Below are 25,505 nucleotides of genomic sequence, written 5' to 3' on the forward strand. Positions count from 1 at the left end.
AAGAAAAAAAAAAGGGCAGGCAACATGCTGCTCTGAGAAACAGACCTACAGTAAATGCAGTAGTATGGCGTTGATGTAATTCTCTAGTTCTACAGTGGAGGTCCCTGTTGCTCATTAACTCCCTGGAGTCTATGACCCAAATGGCAACCTCTTCCCTATGGGCCCTGGTCAAAAGCAGTGCACTAGATAGGGATTAGGGTGTCATTTGGGATGCAAACACAGTTTGTTTACCTAAGGTCCATTAGAACTCTGGGCCTTTTCACTTGAAGCACAGGACAGAGGTCACAGTAGTGTCAATAGCATTCCTTCACCTGGCCTGTGTATACGCAGGAGCAGAAGCAGGTGCATGAAAGTTACACAACGATTGGCAAGACTTCACCTCTCTTTAATAGCCATCACAATCACCCACGTTCTCATTCAGTTCTGAGTTACTGAGCACCGAACTAATTAGGAAGTCTTTCAATAAACTCTCTTAACCTCCATCAGACATATGAACAGAAGCCGTATTTACTTGCCAATTTATTTAAGAATACAACACAGAAACAATACTAAACAAGTGAATACATATAAAAACACTTTATTAATAAAAAGATTAAAGCATTGCCAAGTTACACAAAGTTGAGTTTTCATAAAACGAGGATGACAATCTACTGCAGATTGAGGTCTTGACTTCCTCTCTAAACCTGAACAACGTTGGTAAAGGGAGTTCACTGACTGACCTCTAATTAATCCAATCCTTAAAAAAAAAGAAAAAAGCTTAAATATCACAGATGGGTGGTCTTGATAGATGACATGTAGTCTCCTATCCTCCTGAAGTTGAGTAGGGAGGTCCTGTGGTTTTTCACTGAGGGTTGCACTGTGATTGAGGAGTCTAGGACCCCTGGTCGGTTAGGCAATATGGATGGGCGTGTTCCAGGTCGTTTTTATTGATAGATGACATCTAGTCTCCTATCCTCATGAAGTTGAGTCGGGAGGTCCCGTGGTTTTTCACTGAGGGTTGCACTGTGATTGAGGAGTCTAGGACCCCTGGTCGGTTAGGCAATATGGATGGGCGTGTTCCAGGTCGTTTTTTATTGCAGTCACACTGCACACATTATCTCATACTTCTTACAATGCCTGGATAAGTATTTATCTTGAATGCAACAGGAACCACATTAATATGATAGTCTAGCAAATCTTCTAAAAATACGAGATGGGGACTACAGGCTGATTGACATATACAGGCCACAGGATGCAGCAGACTTCAGTGTTAGACTCCTTGTTGGGTTGGTCTGCTAGTCCTCCTCTCCCTCAGACTCGGACTCTACATGAGAAAATATACAGATTATTATTAAACAGCTCCTCTTAGTGGTCAAAATAGGAATTACAGGTGAGTGCTCATCACAGCCCAAGTCTACAGAATGTTAATAGTCCAGTTTCATTGATTCAACAATGATTTTCTGAAAATGCAATGGCTTTCTTTTCAGTTATTGATTAGGTTACCTGTAACTGTAACCTGTATTTAACCTGTAAATGGTACCTTCTTCTGCATTTTGCAGCCACTCAACAAACTTCTTCATCTGCTCGACAAAGACACCTTTCCCTTTGGTGGTGTGAGTGGCTTTGTACCACCTCAGAATGGCCTCCTCACTCAACACATCAGCTGGGTGGAGAGAAGACGGACAGAACAGGAACATTTAGCATAGCACCACAAGGAGAAGTTATGTGAAATTGGAATTTCAGTTTACTTCCTAAATTGAAATGGAATTGACCGCAACCCTGACTACTAAGACAAATGAAAGAGATACTTTAAAAACTTTTTTTTTTTTTACATATAAACTGTGAAACATTGTCCTGTATAAAATGATAACACTGACCTTTGTAGAAGAGCACCACTATCTTGGAGAAGGACTTCATGAAGTGGATATTGTCATAGCAGTACTCCTGGATCCTCAGTAGCAGCACCAGCTCTGACTGGCCCTGGGTGCTGAACGCTGCTAGCAGGGGGGCATAGTGCTGGAGGGGAGAGGATACACACCCCATCAACTGTCATTATATTCATGGTTGATGTTAGCGTTGTGCAGTACTTCGAGGTGTTTGAGAGCCTCCACAGTGACCAGCTCTCATGTTATAGAGTGGTTGGGTTAGGAGTGAGATAAGTTATTAATGGTTGATGTTATGATGTACTTTAAGGTGTTTGAGGGCTTGCTCGGTGACCAACTCCTCCTTCTTGTTCCACTCCACAGCATTCATGAGAATGTTCCACAGCAGACCAATCACAGCCTGCTCCTGGAGAGCACTCCTCTTCATCTCCTCCTTCACGTACACCACCATCTAGAACCACAGAATAATTATTTACTGTCCATTATGTTGGAGAATGGAATTGATAATTTTTGCTTCTACAACCCAACCCAGAGACAAACACCCCAATGAGGGGTTGAAAGCAGAGGGGAACGCAATGCAGTGCTCTTGGAGCTTGTTCAAGGGCACAAAGGCAGGACATGGTATCTGGTATTACACCTCTCGTATGGGGCAGTCCTGAGAGAGGCGCTCCTGCAGTTCTTTCTGCAGCTCCTTGCGTGTTCCCTGAGACTGCTGTACACGCATAAAGTCTGACAGCTCCTTCAGCCCCGCCTCATTGAAGTACTTTGAGAAGTGCTCCATGTTCTGCTTGTTGGCAGGAAACAACTCCTAGAGAAACAACAAGAAGTCTTGACTCAAACAACTTCCAATGAGCTTCAACCCTACAAATTCACTACAACAGTTCCCTCTTGTGGCTGAGCACAGTAAAAAAAAATTGTAGCACTAACCTCTAGGCCAGAAGTTCCCAACCTTTTCCGTTCCAGGGTTCAAAACCACTGCTCTAGGATACCTGCCTAAAAAGTGTTTCTTACCAGGAGTTTCTTATCCAGGTTAGCCTTCCTCAGGGCTGAGGTGACTGCATTGGCATCTTTCTCAGATATCCATGCCTTGAACATCTTCACCGCAAAGGATGCAGAGATACCTGCAAGATACCAATAACAGACAAGAGTTAGAGAGCAACTTGGAAGAAAGCCAGAGCTATGAATATATGGCAAAAATATATGCCTCAAGACCCCCCCCCCCCCCCCACACACACACCTTCCTTGACAACATTGTCACTGAAGAGGCTGGTGAGGATGGGTGGGGGCAGAGTGCCGTTAGCCAATAGGATACCAGTCAACATAGCCAGCTTGGTCTGCTCTGATTCGCTGAATGCCTTCAGGAACAGCAGAAGCTACAGGATAAAACATCAGGACAGGAAAGTATGTAAACCAAAGACAACAGGATAAAAAATATCTACACAGCTGAAGATGTAAAGTCTAATCACAAGTACATAGGATAATCCAAAACTGAAGTAGAACTGCTGTAGCGACTTCATACGAGCGTGTTTCCTGTGAATACTTTACCTTTTTCATTTCCTCCTCGAAGGCATTCTGCAGGTACTTGTACCTCCTGATAAGCTTGTTAAAAACCTACACAAACACACAGAGGGACATGAGATTCAGTGACAGACACAGAGAGCTGGGACAGAGAGAGACAAACAGATCGTGAAGGAGTGCAGTGACTTTAATCCAGGAGGATAATATAAAAATTGTTGTTGTGGACACACTGGATACTCCCAGGGGATTGGTGGGTATTAGCAGATCTAATACCATACTGTTCACCCCACTATCATCCAGAAAGCAAGGTCAGTAGAGGTGCATCAAAGCTGCGACAGAGAGACTGAAGAACAGATTCCATCTCAAGGCCATCAGACTGTTAAATGGCCATCACTAGCCTGCCTCCACCCAGTACCCTAAATTTGGTCACTGTCACTAGTCGACTACCACCTGGTTACTCTACCATGCACCTTAGAGGCTGCTGTATTTGATTGTGTGTGTGTGTGTGTGTGTGTGTGTGTGTGTGTGTGTACCAACCTGAGCATAGTGGCGGAGGTTGGCATGGTTCTCCTTGGTGGTAAACACACAGTGTTCTGTCACCTTGGTCTTGTCCCCCTCGTCAATGCGTGTCCCACCGGGAGCTGAGACAGACAGTTATTTACATTACGATTGTAGTGATTGAGGGGGCAGAACCAGCACAGCCGGAGAGGGTAGTGACCCTGGTGCCATAAATATCAACACACCACTTCAATGACCATCTATCCCGCCCAGCCATAAAGCGATTAGAAAGAAGAGACGGACGGACATAGACAGACGGACAGAAAGACGTGGCAAGTCATCAGGGTCAAGGGTTAAAGCTTTAGCCCCGTTAGCTAGCAGCATGGGTATGTCCTTCCTGTCAGCTAGAACTGTAGAATAATCAGAGCGAGACCTACCTATCTACCCTATGTCCATGATTGATTAATATAACAAGAAGTTGTGGATATCATGGAGATAGTGGCGCATAAGGATGGGAGAGATCAGACCCTGATGTACAGTAATTAGTAATCACACGTTAACTGGATTATTACACAACATTACTGCACCCATTCACAGGAAGGAGAGAGAGAGAGAGAGCGCTTTGTTTCCGCCTAGTCAATCATCTATTTACTATCATCTCTCCATTTTTTCCCCCTTTATCTGTTCCACCCCTGAGGTGGCTGTTGACATAGGGTGACCCATTGTTGTATCCTGTTTGGGCTAAATGAGGATGTATGTGAGGGCTACACTATCTGAAGTCTTAGAGCCGACCTGTTAGATCTGGATCTAATGTCTACTATCCCTGTTGACTTCATAACTGCTTCATAGGACTGCGGTGGATTTTAAAAAAATCATCACTTACTGTATGTATTCATGCAAATATCATACCGTCAGTGTAGCACATTTTATTAATAGTGTGCCTGCATGAACCAGGTACCTAGCCTTCATGCTACTAAAGGCTAATGTGGTTCCCTGAGAGGCTGGTTCCTTTCATGTATCCCTGGTTTCCATCTGAGCTGCTGTCTCTCCCCTGACACTGCCAGGCTCTTATTATAGGAGCAGGGTAAACCGGTTATCTCTAATGGGCTTGACATGCAGTATGCAGTGACTGACACAGGCTCCTGTGTGTGTGTGTGTGTGTGTGAGACGGAGACAGATTGACAGAGACTGTACATTCAATTCATTCTACAAAGATTACACACGGCAGGATGTGAATGAGCATGTGTTTGTGAGTGTGGTCAAAGACATACTCTTTGTGAGAACTCCATGCCATGTAAACAATGAGTGTGTGGGGAGAAAGACAGTGATTATAGAATAAATCTACCAGCTTAGGTCTGCAGGGTCACACTGACCACCAGTTAACAGGACAAAGGGTTCAGCATATTAATCAATGCCCCACCCCCCACCTCACTGAACACAAATATGTGTTCAAGTACCCTCATCTATTAGTGAGGAAAACGTGGGAGTTAGAACAAGTGAATACAGCTCAACGAGCAGTCCACTGACACATACAGGAGGAACAGTGTATCCGGTTCTCTGATAGGCCAGGATGTCTTTGACCCTGGTAATCTGACAAAGCCAGCAGTGATCTGTTTGTCTTTGCCTGAGAGGACATGGGCATGCTTGGTGCCCTAGTGCGAATACTGATATGAAGGGACCAGGATGGCCCATTACGGAGCAGTGAGCTGAAACCAGGTGCAGATGGCCATGATACTGTAGCTACCTTAGTACAACACCTAGCAACCTCATCAAGCGGGGCAGACCTCTTGATGTAATGGCAAAGATTATGTACTGACAGTCCTGGGACCTGGATTCAAGTCCCGGTCGGGCTGCCTGCTAAATTCGGCACAATCCACTCACCGAGCATGCTCCCCGCGATGAGGATGTCGAAGAGAGTGTCGGCATAGCGACGGTAGTCGAGTCGGGACCCGGTAACGTCCAGGAACTTGGCTACAGCATCGAGGTCCCCTCCTGCTTCGTTGAGGCCCAGAATAATTGTGTCTCTAAAAACTGTGGGCTCAAACTTCTCCTTTTCATCTGGGTGGGGAGGAAAGGGCAGAGGAGAACATCCTTGTTGCATGTACACTAATGTGTGTTAAACCTTAACACAGTTAACATCAGAAAGTGAGGTATGGTAAACCATGCATAATACAGTAGATTCCTTATGCCAGGGATCATCAACTAGATTCACCTGCAGGTTGATTTTTTTCTTGAGCGGATGGTCAGTGGGCCAGAACAATAATGACAAATAATTGGTAGACTGCAAATTGACAGCAAGAAGCCTAAACAGATTTAATATTTGACTAAAACAATCACGCTTATATTTGTATACAGATTTTCCTAAATTAAAATCACTTGAAGCGTATTTTGACAATCTTTTACAATACAAATAAAATAAAAATGTGCTCAGAAAACTTGTCGGGCCAAATAAGACATCCCTTCAGTTCCCCAGCCAAGGTGTGATGAGGACAAGGGACCCTGCCCTGATGGGACACTACTTACCCTGGGGGAGAGTTAGCCTCCCCGATTGATCCTCTGTGGTTTTCACAAAGAACAGTGTCCAAACGATATCCCCTTCATTAACAGATCACTGGGTATCAACACACGGCTCAAGAGAATCAACAAGGTGCCCCACGGAGTATGAACCCAATGTCCCTACGACACTACACGTTCTTCTGCTCTGTGAGTAATATATATATAACGACACCCACTGCTTCTGGACTGGCAGGAAGTTCAGCTATAGCCTGGTCCCAGATCTGTTTGGGTGGTCATGTCTGGGAGTTGCCAAGAGAGCAAACAAGAGAGCTGACATTCTAGGAACTTAAACATCTTATTGACTGGGAGCCAGCCTGGATCGCAGTAGGTGTTGTGTAAGAGGGAATGTAAAGCCACAACAATCCATTGCTGCAAGAGAACCCTAGACACAAAGAGTATTTATAGTCTGTTTATGTGTGGAGAGGACAGAAGAGAACAGGAGAACCCTAGACACAAAGAGTATTTATAGTCTGTTTATGTGTGGAGAGGACAGAAGAGAACAGGAGAACCCTAGACACAAAGAGTATTTATAGTCTGTTTATGTGTGGAGAGGACAGAAGAGAACAGGAGAACCCTAGACACAAAGAGTATTTATAGTCTGTTTATGTGTGGAGAGGACAGAAGAGAACAGGAGAACCCTAGACACAAAGAGTATTTATAGTCTGTTTATGTGTGGAGAGGACAGAAGAGAACAGGAGAACCCTAGACACAAAGAGTATTTATAGTCTGTTTATGTGTGGAGAGGACAGAAGAGAACAGGAGAACCCTAGACACAAAGAGTATTTATAGTCTGTTTATGTGTGGAGAGGACAGAAGAGAACAGGAGAACCCTAGACACAAAGAGTATTTATAGTCTGTTTATGTGTGGAGAGGACAGAAGAGAACAGGAGAACCCTAGACACAAAGAGTATTTATAGTCTGTTTATGTGTGGAGAGGACAGAAGAGAACAGGAGAACCCTAGACACAAAGAGTATTTATAGTCTGTTTATGTGTGGAGAGGACAGAAGAGAACAGGAGAACCCTAGACACAAAGAGTATTTATAGTCTGTTTATGTGTGGAGAGGACAGAAGAGAACAGGAGAACCCTAGACACAGAGTATTTATAGTCTGTTTATGTGTGGAGAGGACAGAAGAGAACAGGAGAACCCTAGACACAAAGAGTATTTATAGTCTGTTTATGTGTGGAGAGGACAGAAGAGAACAGGAGAACCCTAGACACAAAGAGTATTTATAGTCTGTTTATGTGTGGAGAGGACAGAAGAGAACAGGAGAACCCTAGACACAAAGAGTATTTATAGTCTGTTTATGTGTGGAGAGGACAGAAGAGAACAGGAGAACCCTAGACACAAAGAGTATTTATAGTCTGTTTATGTGTGGAGAGGACAGAAGAGAACAAGAGAACCCTAGACACAAAGAGTATTTATAGTCTGTTTATGTGTGGAGAGGACAGAAGAGAACAGGAGAACCCTAGACACAAAGAGTATTTATAGTCTGTTTATGTGTGGAGAGGACAGAAGAGAACAGGAGAACCCTAGACACAAAGAGTATTTATAGTCTGTTTATGTGTGGAGAGGACAGAAGAGAACAGGAGAACCCTGCTAAACCTTTGCTGGTCCCTTACTAAGAAGCAGATCTTAATAGGAGAAATCTACGCTAAAAGTGTGCATTGACACTCTGGAGGTCGTGAGACTCAAAAGATAATCAAGACATCTCACAGTCTTAAAGAGGCAGTTGATTTAAGAAACGGGTTCAATTATTTGGTACTGCAACGTAACATTGTCTGTCGTCTTGACAACATATTGGTATTGCAATTTCACACCATGCATGTTGTCTTGCCAACATACTGTATGTGGTAAACATTAGGCATTGACATTGGGCGTTGACAGCTGTCTGTGGCTATAACTCAACTCACCCCTTTTCCTGGTCTTGAACCGCTGGCCTGTTAGCACTGGCTTCTGTTGCTTACCGGTATTCATAAAAGTCCTGAGGAAGAAAACACACACACAGAATCAGGAAATGAGCAGACCATTAGCACTACAACATACAATAGTACCATTCCATCGAATGACAGAATATCTTTGTTTCTGTCAGGCCTACTGCAACAGCAGTCTGTAAACAAAACATATTTAAAGGCCTGTAACATTATTTATACGTGTTAATATGCCCAAAATATACAATGTCTGACAGTTTACTAACAGCCAACAAACCATTGAATGATAGTTTATAAGCGCTTCAGTCCACCTCAGACCTTCAACACACCTTCAAAATGTCACTGAACAGCCATTTATTTTCTACAGGCTTCCACAACTAAAAGTCAGATGTTCACATGCCCAACTAGTCCAGAAGGATAAAGGAACAGGTGAAAGCTCTATGCTTACCGGCTGTGAGTCCCTCTTACCAGTGACAGTGAGTTATTTAGAGTGTCACTGAATGCCCTGTGAATGTCTCAGACTTGTCCTGCCTGTCAACCTTGTGCCCTGTGCTATATACTGTATGTTGTAGGCTCATCCCGGTCCATGTCCCTGCAGCGTAAACTAGTCTCTCCCTGATTCGCTCAATCTAATTCCCTCTGAATCCCCCCTCGCTCTTTCTCTTAGACGCGTGTCAAATTACACCAAGGACATGTCGGACCACGGTACACACACACTCACACACAAAGGTTATTTGAGGGCACACTCCTCCTTAGGACAGACATATACAGTCAGACAGGCCAGTACTAGAGGGTCAAGTGATTAAGGAACTGTATAATCTACTTTACCACACCAAGACATGTTGTCTGGAGGGGATTCCACAGAGCACACAGTAGTAACCTTGTCCCAGACCTGGATGTACTTTAGCCAGGGTGACAAGTCTGCTGAAAAAAAATGGAAAAAAACCCAAAACATTTCTGGACAGCTACTAAACAAACATGCTGAGGATGGCAAATAAAATAGCAGAGTACCCCTCCCATTTGGGTTCAACTCAAGAGTTTGCGCTCCTGCCGTCCAGGAAGCACTACAGACTCCCATGTGTGCCACACAAACTGATCCTGATGAACAAATAAGGAGAACAATAGGGACATGCCATCTCGCTCACCATTTCGCAGTGCATTCTCTTGTACGTAAAGCAAAAATCAGACATTTCGACAAATTAATATCTAATATGTTTTGCATGACAAGGAATGAGCAGAGCAGGGAGGACTTGTCTGAATTCTACAGATGGGTTTAGGCTGTCTGTATCTGAAATCAAATAAAAAGGTGTATTGGTCACGTACACAGATTTGGAGAAGTTATCACAGGTGCGCCAACAATAGCTAGAAAACAATATGCAAATAATCCCAAAGTAAAAATGCACGCATCAGAACGAGCAATGTCAGAGAACGTAATATAAATACAGGACCAGTCAAAAGTCTGGACACACCTACTCATACCAGCGTTTATTTTCACTATTTTCACTACTCCAAAGTACAGGCCTCGGTGCAACACTCATTCCTCCGACGCTAAAACGCAAATCCGACCATCACCCCTGGTGAGACAAAGCCGGGACTTAGTGTCCTAAGTTTTCATAACTGTGACCTTAATTGCCTACCGTCTGTTAGTGTCTTAACGACCGTTCCACAGGTGCATGTTCATTAATTGTTTATGGTTCATTGAACAAGCATGGGAAACAGTGTTTAAACCCTTTACAATGAAGATCTGAAGTTATTTGGATTTTTATGAATTTTCTTTAAAAGACAGGGTCCTGAAAAAGGGACGTGTGAATAGAAAAGGTGTACAGCCGTAGTTATATAGGATGAGCCGTGACTAGAAAACAGTATATAAAGTGGGTAAAACAGTATGTAAACATTCAAGTGACCAGTGTTCAATGACTATGTACAGTGCATTCGGAAAGTATTCAGACCCCTTGACTTTTTCCACATTTTGTTATGATACAGTCTTATTCTAAAGTGAATGAAATAGTGTCCCCTCCCCTCAATCTACATACAATGCCCCATATCACAAAGCAAACACAGGTTTTTAGAAATGTAAATTTAAAAAAAAAGTCCTGGAAATATCACATTTACATAATTATTCAGACCCTTTACTCAGTACTTTGTTGAAGTGCCTTTGCCAGCGATTTCAGCCTCGAGTCTTCTTGGGTATGAAGCTACAAGCTTGGCAAACCTATATTTAGGGAGTTGCTCCCATTCCTTTCTGCAGATCCTCTCAAGCGCTGTCAGGTTGGATGGGGAGCGTCGCTGCAGAGCTATTTTCAGGTCTCTTTTGATCTGGTTCAGGTCCGGGCCACTCAAGGACATGTCCCGAAGCCACTCCTGTGTTGTCTTGCCTGTGTGCTTAAGGTCATTGCCCTGTTAGAAGGTGAACCTTTGCCCCAGTCTGAGGTCCTGAGTGCTCTGGAGCCGGTTTTCATCAAGGATCTCTGTACCGTTCATCTTTCCCTCGATCCTGACTAGTCTCCCAGTCCCTGCAGCTGAAAAACATCCCCACAGCATGATGCTGCCTCCACCATGCTCCCCATAGGGATGGTGCCAGGCTTCCTCCAGACGTGACGCTTGAAATGCAGGCCAAAAAGTTATCTTCTTTATAAGCATGCTGAAAGTGTGTTCATTTGTTTACAGAGAATTAGCATTGGTTAAATTGAGATTTGAATGGAGTGGCAGGTTTTTTTTTCCTGTGAGTGTGGATCGGTGTTTAGCGGAGAGGTTGGAAAGATCTTGGTACAGCCCGACAGGATGTTCTCAATGCATGTGTGAATTTCTTCAGCCTCCTGAGGTTGAAGAGGCCTTCTCGACCACACGGTATGTGTGAAGGGACCATTTGAGGGCTCGGACTCCAGAGGGGAGATTCTGTCATGCCATTGGCACCATCAGTCATAGTGAAATGTAATTTACTCAGTAGCCTCTGGTTAGAAAAGATGTCATCAAAACCTAACTCAGTGATAAAATGGTTGTCATTTATATAACGAAGCAGAAAATATTTCCAAAAGACAAACCACATTTAGCATATCTTATTTTAACATTGTAGGCGGCTAAAATGGAACCTCGCATCCCTCACAAAAACCCATCAAGAACCTGTCATCAACACCATTACTGCCACTTATGGAGCATTGGAATAGTCTGACAACTGATTATTCAAAAGCATTATGCAAATCACTGATATGAATGATGCTCTCACAACATCTGGAAGCCTTCTTTACAACACTGAGACAAATAAGCCTTAAGACATAAAGGCTCACATATGCTTATTACAAGTAATAATGCATTATACCTGCAGGTATTATAAACTCTAAGACATTATAAAGGCTCATATTGTCACGCCCTGGCCTTAGTATTTCTGTGTTTTCTTTATTATGTTGGTTAGGCCAGGGTGTGACATGGGTGATTTATGTGTCTTGTTTTGTCTAGGGGTTTTGTAGTCTATGGGGTTGTGTTCAGTTGAGTGTTCTAGGTAAGTCTATGGTTGCCTGGAGTGGTTCTCAATCAGAGGCAGGTGTTTATCGTTGTCTCTGATTGGGAACCATATTTAGGCAGCCATATTCTTTAGGTATCTTGTGGGTGATTGTTCCTGTCTCTGTGTTTTGCACCAGTTAGGACTGTTTCGGTTTTCCCACGGTTTCTTATTTTGTATAGTGTTCACGTTTTCATCTTTCATTAAAGATGTTTATAAATAACCACGCTGCATTTTGGTCCTCCTCTCCTTCCCAGGAAGAAAACCGATACACATATATGCTTATTACAATCTATAAAGCATTATAGATGCAAGTGTTACCAACAAATCACATTTGATGGTTAGGGGTTACTTAAGGTTAGAGTGAGCCTCTTGTCTCCCTACAGCTCTGCACAATGTTAATTCTGTAAAAAGACCTCTAGAGAGCACCAGACAATACCCACGGCTTCAGTCTTTTTACCCCAGTGAGAACACAGAGAGCTGGGCTAAGGACGGATAGTCTGCCTTGGGGGATGGTGGAAGTGGTCCCACAGCAATTATCAGTGTGGAAGATGTAAACAGGACTCACCTGATGTAAACCTCCACACAGTTGTGTCACCTCAGATGTAACATTGTGAAAAGGAGAAGAAAATCTGACATTTTCTGTGATGAGGAATTCAATCTGAATAATGTCCCTTTTCAATACCAGGTGGGGGAGATAAAAAAAAAAAAAAATCAACCCTCCTTTCACAATATTACTCCTCTGTTCATTTAGGCATCTACAGCCAAATCTCAGGGTAACAGTCTGTCACGAGAGACTCCTCTGTTAGTGGACCTCTACTCTACTTCATTGACTCCATGACAGAGGACCAATTTGATGTGGATGGCTGCGCTAGTAACGTCGCTGACCAGTTTCATAACCACACGTAGATATGGTCAGTCACAACTAGGGTTGCAAAGGATAGGATATTTTCCAGTAAATTTCCCATGGGACGTTAAGCCCTGGAATTAGGGGAATTAAAAAAATAACAAGTTAGCTTATAACAGTGAACCTTTTTTGTGGGATAAACACGAGGAAATTCTAGGTCCTGCGGCATATATTGGTTAAACTATCCGCAATTGCATGCACAGTGCACTCTTCCATCACATGTACAGCTGATTCTCAAGATCTTGCACACTAATGAGATGCTATTGAGCTCACACTACTACACTGTCTGAGCCAAGGACTACATGCTTTATGGTAAGTTTTGATTACAATACTGGGTGGGGTGAATATAATTTTATGACACAATTTTGTATTAACTAGTAAATAGTAGCCTACAGCAACGTGTGTTTAAAATAATTTCTAATTTAACAATTTCTGCTAGTTAGTTTTTGCTACCATGTGGGTTTTAGCTTGCTTGAGCCTGCTAACTGAGGAGTGTTAATGCACCTGTTTCCATACACGTTTCATTTTAAAATATTTATCTTACAAAAAGAGTTGAGTACATATGCAAATACTGTGCCAAATCATACGTGAAGAATGTAAAGATGCAGAATCATCTTGCCAAGTGCATAAAGTTCACAACAAGCAAACTGACAAAAGTCCCTCTATTTCTAGTCGAGGTGAAAAGTGATGAATCAGACACCTTATCGATAGCAGCAGCTCATGGTCCTCCAGGAATTAGAAGTTGTTTTTTTTACTCAATGGAAGAACATTTAGAAATGCTGATGAATGTCTTGCTCGAGCTGTGTATGCAACTGGTTCACCTCTGATGCTCACAGGCAATGTGTATTGGAAGAGATTTCTGAATGTTTTTCCTCCCAGCATACACACACCTCCAACCAGACATGCTTTATCTACTCATTTGCTGGATGCAGAGTTCAACAGAGTTCAAGTGAAGGTCAAGCAAATCAGAGAAAGCAGACTGTGTTGCAATCATCTCTGATGGGTGGTCGAATGTTCATGGGCAAGAAATAATTAACTACATCATCTCAACCAGTATTCTATAAGAGCACATACACAAGGGACAACAGACACACTGTTCTCCACATTGCAGATGAGCTGAAGGCAGTCAATGACCTTGGACCACAGAAGGTATTTGCACTGGTGACAGACAATGCTGCGAACATGAACGCCCATTGGCTGTGCTGCTCATGCATTGAATCTGCTCATCAAGGACATCATGGTACTGAAAAGAATGGAAACACTCTACAAGAGAGCCAAGGAAATGGTTAGGTATGTGAAGGGTCATCAAGTTATAGCAGCAATCTACCTCACCAAGCAAAGTGAGAAGAATAAGAGCACCACATTGAAGCTGCCCAGCAACACCTGTTGGGGTGGTATTGTCATCATGTTTGACAGCCTCCTGGAGAGGAAGGATTTCTCTCCAAGAAATGGCCATATCACAGTCTCCCGATATGGACAGCTCCATCAAGAGGATCCTCCAGGATGATGTATTTTGGGGGAGAGTGGTAAGCAGCCTGAAACCTATAGCAGTAGCCATTGCTCGGATTGAGGGAGACAATGCCATCCTGATTGATGTTCAGACTCTGCTTGCAGATGTAAAAGAAGAAATCTGTACTGCCCACTTCACTGTTGTGCCAAGCAGAGGAAATTCTGAAATACATCAAAAAGAGTGAAGAGTTCTGCCTGAAGCCCATACACGCCGCAGCGTACATGTTGGACCCCAAGTATGCTGGCAAGAGCATCCTGTCTGGTGCAGAGATCAACAAGGCCTTTGGTGTCATTACTACCATGTCTCACCACCTTGGCCTGGATGAGGGCAAGGTTTTTGGCAGTGTGGCGAGGTACACTTCCAAGCAAAGGCTTTGGGATGGAGATGCAATATGGCAGTCGTGCCAACATATCTCATCAGCCACCTGGTGGAAGGGACTTTGTGGATCTGAGGCTCTTTCCCCTGTTGCCTCCATCATCCTCCAAATCCCACCAACATCAGCCGCCTCAGAGCGCAACTGGTCCTTGTTTGGGAACACACAAACACTGACCAATACAAGGGTTGAAAAATTGGTGGCCATCCTGGGAAATTTGAGGCTTTTTGAGCCTGACAACAAGCCATCCTCAACAAGGTTGGAAAGTGACAGTGAAGATGAGGCCTCAGAGTCTGATGTTCAAGAGGTGGACATTGAGGAGGTCCAGGGAGAAGACATGGAAACCTGAGAGGAAGACAACCAAAGCTTTAGTTTCTAGATCATTTTACAGATTTAGGAGATGTGATGGATCATTCAATATTCCCTTTCTTTTGTTGTTCAGTGAAATCATCCCATGTGAAGAGTCAACTCATTTAATTAAAGTTAAATTCGTAACTAAATTGTTTTTAAAAATGATTTCTATTGGAAGGATTTAATAATTTGCAATTATGTCTACGTATGATAAGGCAAAAGGTTTGTTTGTCTCCATATGATATGGTAAATATATTCAATGCAAAAAGCATGACATTTAAATGGTATTAATATGCATACATTTCCGTTAATTCCCATATATTCCCATTAATTCAGACGGAATGTTTCCATCTGTGAATATTCCCCAAAATGTGCAACCCAGCACAACCAGTGCTTTCAAAAACACACCCCTCATGATTTCACGTCAAACCATGTGCATTGTCACCATCAACACACGTCTGTCTACCTGCCACCAACATGCATGCACGGACACATATCAAATGTTATTAGTCACGGGCCTTCCGGGTGGCACAGTGGTTAAGGGCGCTGTACTGCAGTGCCAGCTGTGCCACCAGAGACTCTGTCGTAACCGCCCGCGACCGGGAGGTCCGTGGGGCGATGCACAACTGGCCTAGCGTCGTCCGGGTTAGGGAGGGCTTGGCCGGTAGGGATATTCTTGTCTCATCGCGCACCAGCGACTCCTGTGGCGGGCCGGGCTCAGTGCACGCTAACCAAGGTTGCCAGGTGCACGGTGTTTCCTCCGACACATTGGTGCGGCTGGCTTCCGGGTTGGATGCACGCTGTGTTAAGAGGCAGTGCGGTTGTGTATCGGAGGACGCATGACTTTCAACCTTCGTCTCTCCCGAGCCCGTACGGGAGTTGTAGCGACGAGACAAGATTGTAGCTACTAACAATTGGATACCACGAAATTGGGGAGATAAAGGGGTAAAATCCCACCTCACAGTGAAATGCTTACTTATGAGCCAAGTAATTAAAGAGCAGCAGTTAAATAACACGGGGGGGGGGGGGGGGGGGGGTACCGGTACAGAGTCAATGTGCTGTGGCACCAGTTAGTTGAGGTAATATGTACATGTAGGTAGAGTTATTAAAGTGACATAGATAACAAAAGAGAGTAGCAGCGGTGTGAGGGGGGGGGGGGGGGGGGTGGTTTGTTGAGCCCTCTTCATGACTGTCTTGGTGTGCTTGGGCTTGATAGTTTGTTGGTGATGTGGACACCAAGGAACTTGAAGCGCTCACCACACAGCCAGGTCTGACCTCATCCCTATAGGCTGTTTCGTCGTTGCCGGAGATCAGGCCTACCACTCTTGTCTCATCAGCAAATGTAATGATGGTGTTGGAGTCGTGCCTGTCCATGCAGTCATGAGTGAACAGGGAGTACAGGAGGGCACTGAGCACACACCCCTGAGCACCCGTGTTGAGGATCAGCGTGGCAGATGTGTTGTTACCTACCCTTACCACCTGGCAGCAGCCCAGGGAGGTGTTTAGTCCCAGGGTCCTTAGCTTATGGATGAGCTTTGGGGGCACTATGATGTTGAGCACTGAGCTGTAGTAAATGAATAACATTCTCACATAGGTGTTCCTTTTGTCCAGGTGGGAAAGGGCAGTGTGGAGTGCATCATCTGTGGATCTGTTAGGGTGGTATGCAAATTGGAGTGGGTCTAGGGTTTCTGGGATGATGGTGTTGATGTGAGACATGACCAGCCTTTCAAAGCACTTTATGGCTACAGACGTGAGTGCTACGGGTCGGTACTCATTTAGGCAGGTTACCTTTGTGTTCTTGGGCACAGGGACTATGGTGGTCTACTTAAAACATGTTGGTATTACAGACTCGGACAGGTTGTACACACAGGCTTTGTAGGCCTGTCCAACTGACATTCAATGCCCAAAATACAATTCCTGGAAACAGGCAACAGTCGCCAGAGAATGCTGACAGGGAGACTCAACAGCCTCTGTGGAGTTCAATGTTTCTGATAAGAACTACAGAAAGTGTGTGCTGGTATGAGAGAATGACAGTGAAACGTGACTACAGTATAAACAGACTGGTCTCATAGATTAGACATAACATAGTAAACATATGTTACATTTGGTATGGTTAAATAAGACAGATGGTTAAAACAAAAGTAGAGTGGTTGGTCAGGCTGGATGGCTAGGTGTATAATGCGAACGTCTAGCAACCCAAAGGTTGTGAGTTTGAATATCATCAGGGACAACCTTAGCAATTTTCAACTACTTACTACATTTGAGCTACTTAGCATGTTAGCTAACCCTTCTCCTAACCCTAATCTTAACCCTTTAACCTAACTCCTAAACTTAACCCTAAGATGAATCCAAACCGCTAACCCCTAGCCTAGCTAACGTTAACCACCAAGTTAGAATTCATATCATATTGTACGTTTTGTAAATTTGTAACATTTAATACGAATTGTAACATACTGTAACGACCCTGGGTTTATAAGCACGGAAATCGACTGCCGTTTGAGCATGCTTTTACGGCACAGTCAATAGCACGCCGGACCTCGGGCTCGAAGGTCGAGGGTTCGAGACCTGCTCCCTGCCTGTTTGATTACACTGGTGTCAGAAGTGGGATAAAACCCAGGGTCGTTACAATATCATACGAAATGGGGTGTCTCGGATTTATGTACAGAATAATACGAAATGCTCTGAGATTAGGTTGGTATAAAATAATGCACCTCAATAAGTGAGTGCCCTATCATATTGTAGGTTGGCATTTTGTCATGTTTGTTCTGGAGGTAACAATAACCACATAAAATCAGATTTTAATCCTAGCCCGAACCTCAACCTCACCGCTAACCATAAAATAAGACCAAAAACCTTATTTTTGTTTCATGAAATTTTACAATAGACACTATTTTGACTTAACAGCTAAGGGGAAATAGCTCAGTTCTTCCTCAAGGACAAGCCTCATGATTCAGACTTGATTTTCCCTTACGGTTAAGGTATAATTCACTACAAAACCGTAAATGAATTATAATCCACATAATAATTCAAATGTCCTGTTGCTGCTGTAGCAAACTGTCTACTATAGCCATTTAGCCAATGCACTCCCAACGAGCTCAGCAGCAGAGCGGTTACCTCGATCGTTATTATTGGATCACTGATAATCTGTACACGTGAAGACAGAGAGAGCTGCATATGATTATTTTATTAGGCAAGTCAGTTAAGAACAAATTAATATTTACAATAACGGCCCAACCATAACCCGGAAGATGCTGGGCTAAATTGTGCGTCGCCTTGTGGGACTCCCAATCACGGCCGGATGTGATAAAGCCTGGAAACGAACTCTGAGATGCAGTGCCTTAGACAGCTGTGCCATTCGGGAGCCCCGAGGCTATCCAATTCCAAATATACCCGAATGCCAGTCTCGTTCTCCAATATGCTATTAGGTCTTTGGAGGACGTGGGCACTATCATGTCACAAATAATGTTTATAAAGCTTCTTTAAAATGATACATAATAGGTAGTAGCTACATCGTACAGTAGCCCATGCCCGTAGTCATTTCCAAAACCGCCCAACCCCTGCGCGCACCTGTAGCGCACCTCATGGTCGGCAGAACCAGCTTGATATTTGTCGAATAAAACAACTTCTATAAAGAAGTACTTACGACGAACAACAAACAGTTTAGGAGAGTGTAAGGCATGATTTCAATTCCGTTACATGACTAAACTTGTCACAAAATCTCGCCAAACTAATCAAGTTTAACAGTTAAACCTGAAATAGTATTACATTTCACGATGTGAAATACTTGAGGGACTTACCCTGCAGTGGTTGACTCTACAACAAGTTGAGATGACCGAAGAGAAGAAAGAATAGTTACTTATCGCAGCGTCGGACTAACCACTTGAAATACAGTCGGGATAAACCAAAGACGTCAGCATAGTGGAATCCAGGCAGAATTAAATATACCAAACGATTACAACATACGGCGATCTTTGTACTTCAAATACATTTATTACAAACAATTTGATTATAAAGAATAATAATATATATGTTCGATTTACATGCATGACATTAACGCTATGGACATTCTGTCACCGCTTTCTTCACATTGTGGTGTAGTCCAAGGATGGTTTATTCCTTTTAGAAATTTGGTGAAGTAAATCATCTTTTACTGTCGTCATGTCAAATGGAGTGACGAGTTTGGGATAAATACATATCCACAGCCATATATTGTTTGTCAACACTTGTGAACTCAGAATATTAATTACATGTTAACAACAAAGAGAATGGCTGCTCCCAAGAAAGGTGATGTTTCAGCACACGAGTGGGAAATATTTAAGGTTATTGCTGCAGGTAAATTGCTTGAATATTTTTTTTGCCTGACTTTGTAAACACGCTTTTCTGTTATTTTCATTTTTTCAGTGCATATTGCCACAATATTGTCTTGCGTTGTGACACCAATATGATTAAAGCAATTATCCACAGGCATTTTTGCTGTTGTCATGTTTACTCCCTCATCCGGCCTCTAGGTCATCAGGCTGCTGATTATCCCGCACACCTGTCACCAACGTCAAGCGCACCAGCACCTCATGACACTCACCTGGACTCCATCACCTCCTTGATTATCTTCCCTACATCTGTCACTCCCCTTGGTTCTTTCCTCAGGTGTTATGGACTTTGTTTTCATGTCGGTGAGATGTTTGTGGGTGATGTTGATTGGGTTGTTAATTAAAACACTCCCTGTACCTGCTTCCCGACTCTCAGCACACTCGTTACAGCTGTAATAATTGTATAGTAATAATTTCATTAGCCTAGGTTACTTCCCATAGTAGTCGCAATAACACTATGACAAATTAAATATATTTTTATACCAAACTGCTGGAGTGCAGCTGTTTTCACAATCGCAGTTTCTTGCCAAATTGTATACCTATGGGGTGAGAATGAGAGATTGCACAGATCATTTATAAGAGAATGTATGAGATCGAGGTATTGCATGTTTCAATCTATATCTAAAATCTCTCTCAGGTGATGTGCAAGATGTTGTAGAGCTGCTGGGCTCCAATGATGTCAGAGTCAACTGTCTGATGAGGTATGGATGGGGCTAGGGAGTCTTGTGGAAAACTGACAAGGTTACCTGTGGCGTTTGTGTCATTTGTCAATGCTAAAATGAGATTTGTCATTCATTTCCGCAAGATATCCTTGTCCCAGATCCATATACTAGCCATAAATACCCCTGAGATGTGTAGAATATTATAAACCATAACTGTCATTTAAAAGTGAATTTCACTAAAATCCTCTACACATACATGCTAATGGTTAGTGCCACAAACAGAGTGATGTAATTGGGATGATGTAGCCATAGAGGCATGTGCAACGTGGGTGTAGGCCTGCAGCGTGTGTTTTCCATTGTTATGTAGACATATGGCGAAGACTCTTGAGGGCAGGATGCAGTACTCCAGGACGTTCCACAATAGCATCACGCTGCCACTAGATGTAACCCACAGACTACTTCCGACCACGTCTTTGTGTGTTGTGTTGTGTCCAGTCTGTCAGAATCAGGTGGGGCAGCAGAGATGACAGTATATACTTTGGTGCCGCTGCCCGCTTTAGATCTGTCTGAAGAGATCTATCTGTCTGGACGTGAACGCAGGACACAGAGAGAGGTAACACTCTCAGACCTCTTCTATATAAGCCTGCTGGCTACAGTCATGTTTGAAGTTTTATTAGTTGTATGTACAGGGTACACATGGTATACATCGTCAGGGCAGTGCACCAATGTACAAGAATAGTCTGATCTGTTTTGACTGTCTAACCAACTGCATAGGCCTGGTGGCTGTCATTCTTCAGTTAGATGAGAGAACCTAGTTATTTACAAGTGTTTTTCTGAGTCAGTTATGAAGTCATAGGAGAGTGTTTATTCTGTAGCATACCAAGTGACCAGTCAGTACTCAGCTTGAGGTTTCTGCCACAGTGTTTCTGTGAAGGTTAGTGCTTCTTTACGTAATAGGATTTCAGTTTGTTGAAACATTGGAAAGTGTTAATTTGTTTCTCTTGAACAGCTTTGTTTGACATCTTCTCTAGAACATGAGCTGTGACGGCTTCACTCTTAGGAAAAAAAAGGTGCTCTCTAGAACCTAAACGTGTTCTTCGGCTGTCCCCATATGAGAGCCCTTTGGAGAACCCTTTTTTGTTACAGGTAAAACCCTTTTATTCCAGATAAAACCCTTTCCACTGGGGGTTCTACATGGAACCCAAAAGGGTTCTTTAAAGGGCTCTCCTATGGGGACAGCTGAATAAGCCTTTTGGAATCCTCTTTCTAAGAGTGCAGAGTAGCTTCCACTATTGGAGCTCAGCAGGATATACAGCAGGTTACAGAATACTACGAATAAGATGAGTTGTTACGCGCTAAATGGAATGGTGCGTGTGGTAAGGAGCAACCAGGCCTTATTCTCGCTGTCTCTGGCCATGTTTTTCTCCCTCCTTTTCATATTGTGGGAACATTAGGTATTCATTTTGTACTCTTTTTCCTCTCTTTCTCCCTCGCTCTTTATAACTCTCTCTCCCTTGTTCGCTCTCTCTCTCTCGCTCTCTCTCTCTTTATAATTCTCTCTCGCTCTCTCTCTCTCTTTATAATTCTCTCTCGCTCTCTCTCTCTCTCTCTTTATAATTCTCTCTCGCTCTCTCTCTTTATAATTCTCTCTCGCTCTCTCTCTCTTTATAATTCTCTCTCGCTCTCTCGCTCTTTATAGTTCTCTCTCGCTCTTTATAGTTCTCTCTCGCTCTCTCTCTCTTTATAATTCTCTCTCGCTCTCTCTCTCTCTCTTTATAATTCTCTCTCTCTCTCTCTTTATAATTCTCTCTCTCTCTCTCTTTTTATAATTCTCTCTCTCTCTCTTTATAATTCTCTCTCTCTCTCTCTTTATAGTTCTCTCTCTCTCCCTCGCTCTTTATAATTCTCTCTCGCTCTCTCTCTCTTTATAATTCTCTCTCTCTCCCTCGCTCTTTATAGTTCTCTCGTTCTCTCTCGCTCCGTCTCTTTTTCTAACATTCTCTAACACTTTCTACCCCCCTCCCCCAGCTGGTGCTTCTGATCAGGGAATGCCCTCTGCTGGTGGACGTGGGCGCATTAGAGAAGTGTTACCATGTCATGGACCGGCTATGTGAGCAGTGTGTGAAGTAGCAGGATATGAACGAGGTGCTGGCCATGAAGATGCACTACATTAGCTATGTGCTGCACTACATTTTTTTTTATTTCACCTTTATTTAACCAGGTAGGCTAGTTGAGAACAAGTTCTCATTTACAACTGCGACCTGGCCAAGATAAAGCGTAGCAATTCGACACATACATCAACACAGAGTTACACATGGAATAAACAAAACATAGTCAATAATACAGTAGAACAAAAGAAAACAAAGTATATATACAGTGAGTGCAAATTAGGTAAGTTAAGGAAATAAATAGGCAGTGGTGGCGAAGTAATTACAATATAGCAATTAAACACTGGAATGGTAGATCGGCAGAAGATGAATGTGCAGGTAGAGATACTGGGGTGCAAAGGAGCAAAATAAATACCAGTATGGGGATGAGGTAGTTGGATGGGCTATTTACAGATGGGCTATGTACAGGTGCAGTGATCTGTAAGCTGCTCTGACAGCTGGTGCTTAAAGCTAGTGAGGGAGATGTGAGTCTCCAGCTTCAGAGATTTTTGCAATTCGTTCCAATCATGGGCAGAAGAGAACTGGAAGGAAAGACGACCAAAGGAGGAATTGGCTTTGGGGGTGACCAGTGAGATATACCTGCTGGAGCTTGTGCTGCTATGGTGACCAGTGAGCTGAGATAAGGCGGGGCTTTACCTAGCAGAGACTTGTAGATAACCTGTAGCCAGTGGGTTTGGTGACGAGTATGAAGCGAGGGCCAACCAACGAGAGCGTACAGGTCGCAATGGTGGGTAGTGTATGGGGCTTTGGTGACAAAACGGATGGCACTGTGATAGACTGCATCCAGTTTGTTGAGTGGAGTGTTGGAGGCTATTTTATAGATGACATCACCGAAGTCGAGGATCGGTAGGATGGTCAGTTTTACGAGGGTATGTTTGGCAACATGAGTGAAGGATGCTTTGTGGCGATATAGGAAGCCGATTCTAGATTTAATTTTGGATTGGAGATGCTTAATGTGAGTCTGGAAGGAGAGTTTAGTGTAACCAGACACCCAGGTATTTGTAGTTATCCACGTATTCGAAGTCAGCGCCGTCCAGTGTAGTGATGCTGGACGGGCGAGCAGGTGCGGGCAGTGATCGCTTGAAAAGCATGCATGTAGTTTTACTTGCGTTTAAGAGCAGTTGGAGGCCACGGAAGGCGTGTTGTATGGCATTGAAGCTCGTTTGGAGGTTAGTTAACACAGTGTCCAAGGAGGGGCCAGAAGTATACAGAATGGTGTCGTCTGCGTAGAGGTGGATCAGAGAATCACCAGCAGCAAGAGCAACATCATTGATGTATACAGAAAAGAGAGTCGGCCCGAGAATTTAACCCTGTGGCACCCATCCAATTTAATTATTTATTTTAACATTTACAGACTAACCATTGGGTACTAATTGTTGTGTTTTATAGTGCTTTATATTGCATGCATACTTTATGTAAACTGTATTGACAGTTCCCTAGACAATTTCCATGTTTCATTGTCTTTAAAATACATTTTTTTGTAAATCTCTTCTCTCAGCCTGTTGAAGGGGAGGGATGGAGATGGTTTTCCTCAGTACCAGGAGAAGTTCATTAGAGACTGCATCAGGAAGTTTCCCTACTGTGAAGCCGCACTGCTACAGCAGCAGGTCATGAGCATCGCACCAGTGGAGATTGTGAGTGAACTTCCACTCATTCATCCATTCAAACCTTCCTTTGACTTAGGTCTCATCCCCCAAAATTGTTTTAAACTGCATTGTTGGTCAAGGGCTTGTAAGTAAGCATTTCACTAAGTTCTACCCTTGTTGTATTCGGTGCATGTGACAAACAACATTTGATTTGGTGTAAGGCTCCTCCTATGGACTCATGTAATTTGTCCCTGCGGAAATTAATCAATTGAAGATTGATTGGATTATGCAAAACATTTTAAATGTGTAATTTGCATATTAAGGAGTCCATGTTCATTCTCAATTAATTTAGATTATATTGACAATTGATGTTATTACAAATGCCTTTCTGTATGGCAATGTTCACTCTTCAATGTTTAACAATCCATGTTCCACTGCTTCTCGTCTCCAGGGTAACGACCAGACAGCGTTCTCAGTATTAACCCAGGCTCTCACGGGTAAGATGACCTTCATAGATGCTGATTTCTGCACTACGTGTGGAGAGAGAGGGGCAGAGAAGAGATGTTCCCCCTGCAACATGGTAGGAAAACCACCTCTGACCTCTGATACAGAAGCACGTGGTTTCTCTCATTTGTTTCCCTCTCTATTACTTTGGTTACACTTAATGATTTCAGCCATGAATACGCCATGCTTATATGCTAATAAATGTTTTATTTTACTACTACAGGTGACTTACTGTGGCCTGATTTGTCAGCGACTCCACTGCCCCACCCATAAGATCTGTAGAGGACTGCAGGAGAAGGATACCCCGAGACTGAGGGAGCACTGTGGTAAACTACGCACTCCTATCTGTTGAAAACACATACAATAGGTTTGCTATAGTTATACTACACTGTGCTATGTTGCTCCATACTGGACATGCTTTTTAGCCCAGGAATAGGCTTATTCTGAGTGTGGGATACTGGCCACAATAGCCTACTTTACTACTGTAGCTTGTTACATACTTGTAGCTTTCTGATGCCTTCTAAGTTCAACTTTAGACTGTTTCCCCTCTCTATCCTGGGTCCAGACGAGGAGAGTGACATGGTGAAGGAGACAGCCAGCTTCCTGGCAGAGCTGCGTTTTTAAGGCAGAGGAGCATGGCGTCGTTAGGGTGTCCCAGTCCCTCAGCGCCAGACCAGCTAAACTACGTCCTCAGAGGGACCACCATCCTGCCACCAGGAATGAGAAGGACTGCTGGTGTTCTTTTCTATTGGGTAGTTAATTGATTCATTGATTAATGTTACTGATTGGCCAGAGTTCAGTGATATTAATAATGAAGTTATATTGAACTGAATTGATTCCATTCACTTGGTGTATGAGGTCTGAATCAATCCCTGATTTAAAGGGGAATGATGAAAATCAGCATTATTACTGATTGGCCAGGATGTCCAGATTGAGAGAAAGGGGAATGATGAAAATCAGCATTATTACTGATTGGCCAGGATGTCCAGATTGAGAGAAAGGGGAATGATGAAAATCAGCATTATTACTGATTGGCCAGGATGTCCAGATTGAGAGAAAGGGGAGAGTGAGGATGAATGCTTTATTCACCAAGCAGCTGGACTGGAGTTTAAGGAAGGACTGTTACTATGGACCCAATGAGGTCTATTCTGTTTAGAATAGGGGAGACTGAAGTATTCAGGGTGTGTATATGATGTACAATAGCATATTGGGTGCG

General features: G+C 43.3%; 1 protein-coding gene and 1 pseudogene across 3 annotated transcripts; one reads left to right on the plus strand and one right to left on the minus strand.

Annotated features, from left to right (window-relative positions):
* Positions 1–561: 561 nt before the first annotated feature.
* LOC139392333 (eIF5-mimic protein 1-like) lies at positions 562–18,875 on the minus strand. Of its 3 annotated transcripts, none has more exons than XM_071140243.1 (12): positions 18,800–18,875; positions 8,348–8,418; positions 5,760–5,936; positions 3,918–4,021; positions 3,408–3,473; positions 3,100–3,235; positions 2,874–2,983; positions 2,500–2,670; positions 2,167–2,313; positions 1,857–1,995; positions 1,520–1,642; positions 562–1,303 (listed from the first exon to the last, which is right to left on the minus strand). In XM_071140243.1, the coding sequence occupies exons 2-12, from the start codon at positions 8,409–8,411 to the stop codon at positions 1,275–1,277; spliced, it is 1,266 nt and encodes a 421-aa protein (XP_070996344.1). In that variant the 5' UTR covers positions 8,412–8,418; positions 18,800–18,875; the 3' UTR covers positions 562–1,274. The 3 variants fall into 3 exon arrangements, with proteins under 3 accessions (XP_070996344.1, XP_070996345.1, XP_070996346.1); XM_071140244.1 differs by lacking the exon at positions 18,800–18,875 and adding an exon at positions 8,814–8,996; XM_071140245.1 differs by lacking the exon at positions 18,800–18,875 and adding an exon at positions 9,194–9,267 and having other exon boundaries at positions 1,057–1,303.
* On the plus strand, positions 14,500–25,012 carry LOC139391916 (ankyrin repeat and MYND domain-containing protein 2-like; annotated as a pseudogene).
* The last annotated feature ends 493 nt before the right edge of the window (positions 25,013–25,505 follow it).

This window comes from Oncorhynchus clarkii, chromosome 32 (genome assembly GCF_045791955.1).
Source record: "Oncorhynchus clarkii lewisi isolate Uvic-CL-2024 chromosome 32, UVic_Ocla_1.0, whole genome shotgun sequence".
Lineage (NCBI taxonomy): Eukaryota > Metazoa > Chordata > Actinopteri > Salmoniformes > Salmonidae > Oncorhynchus > Oncorhynchus clarkii.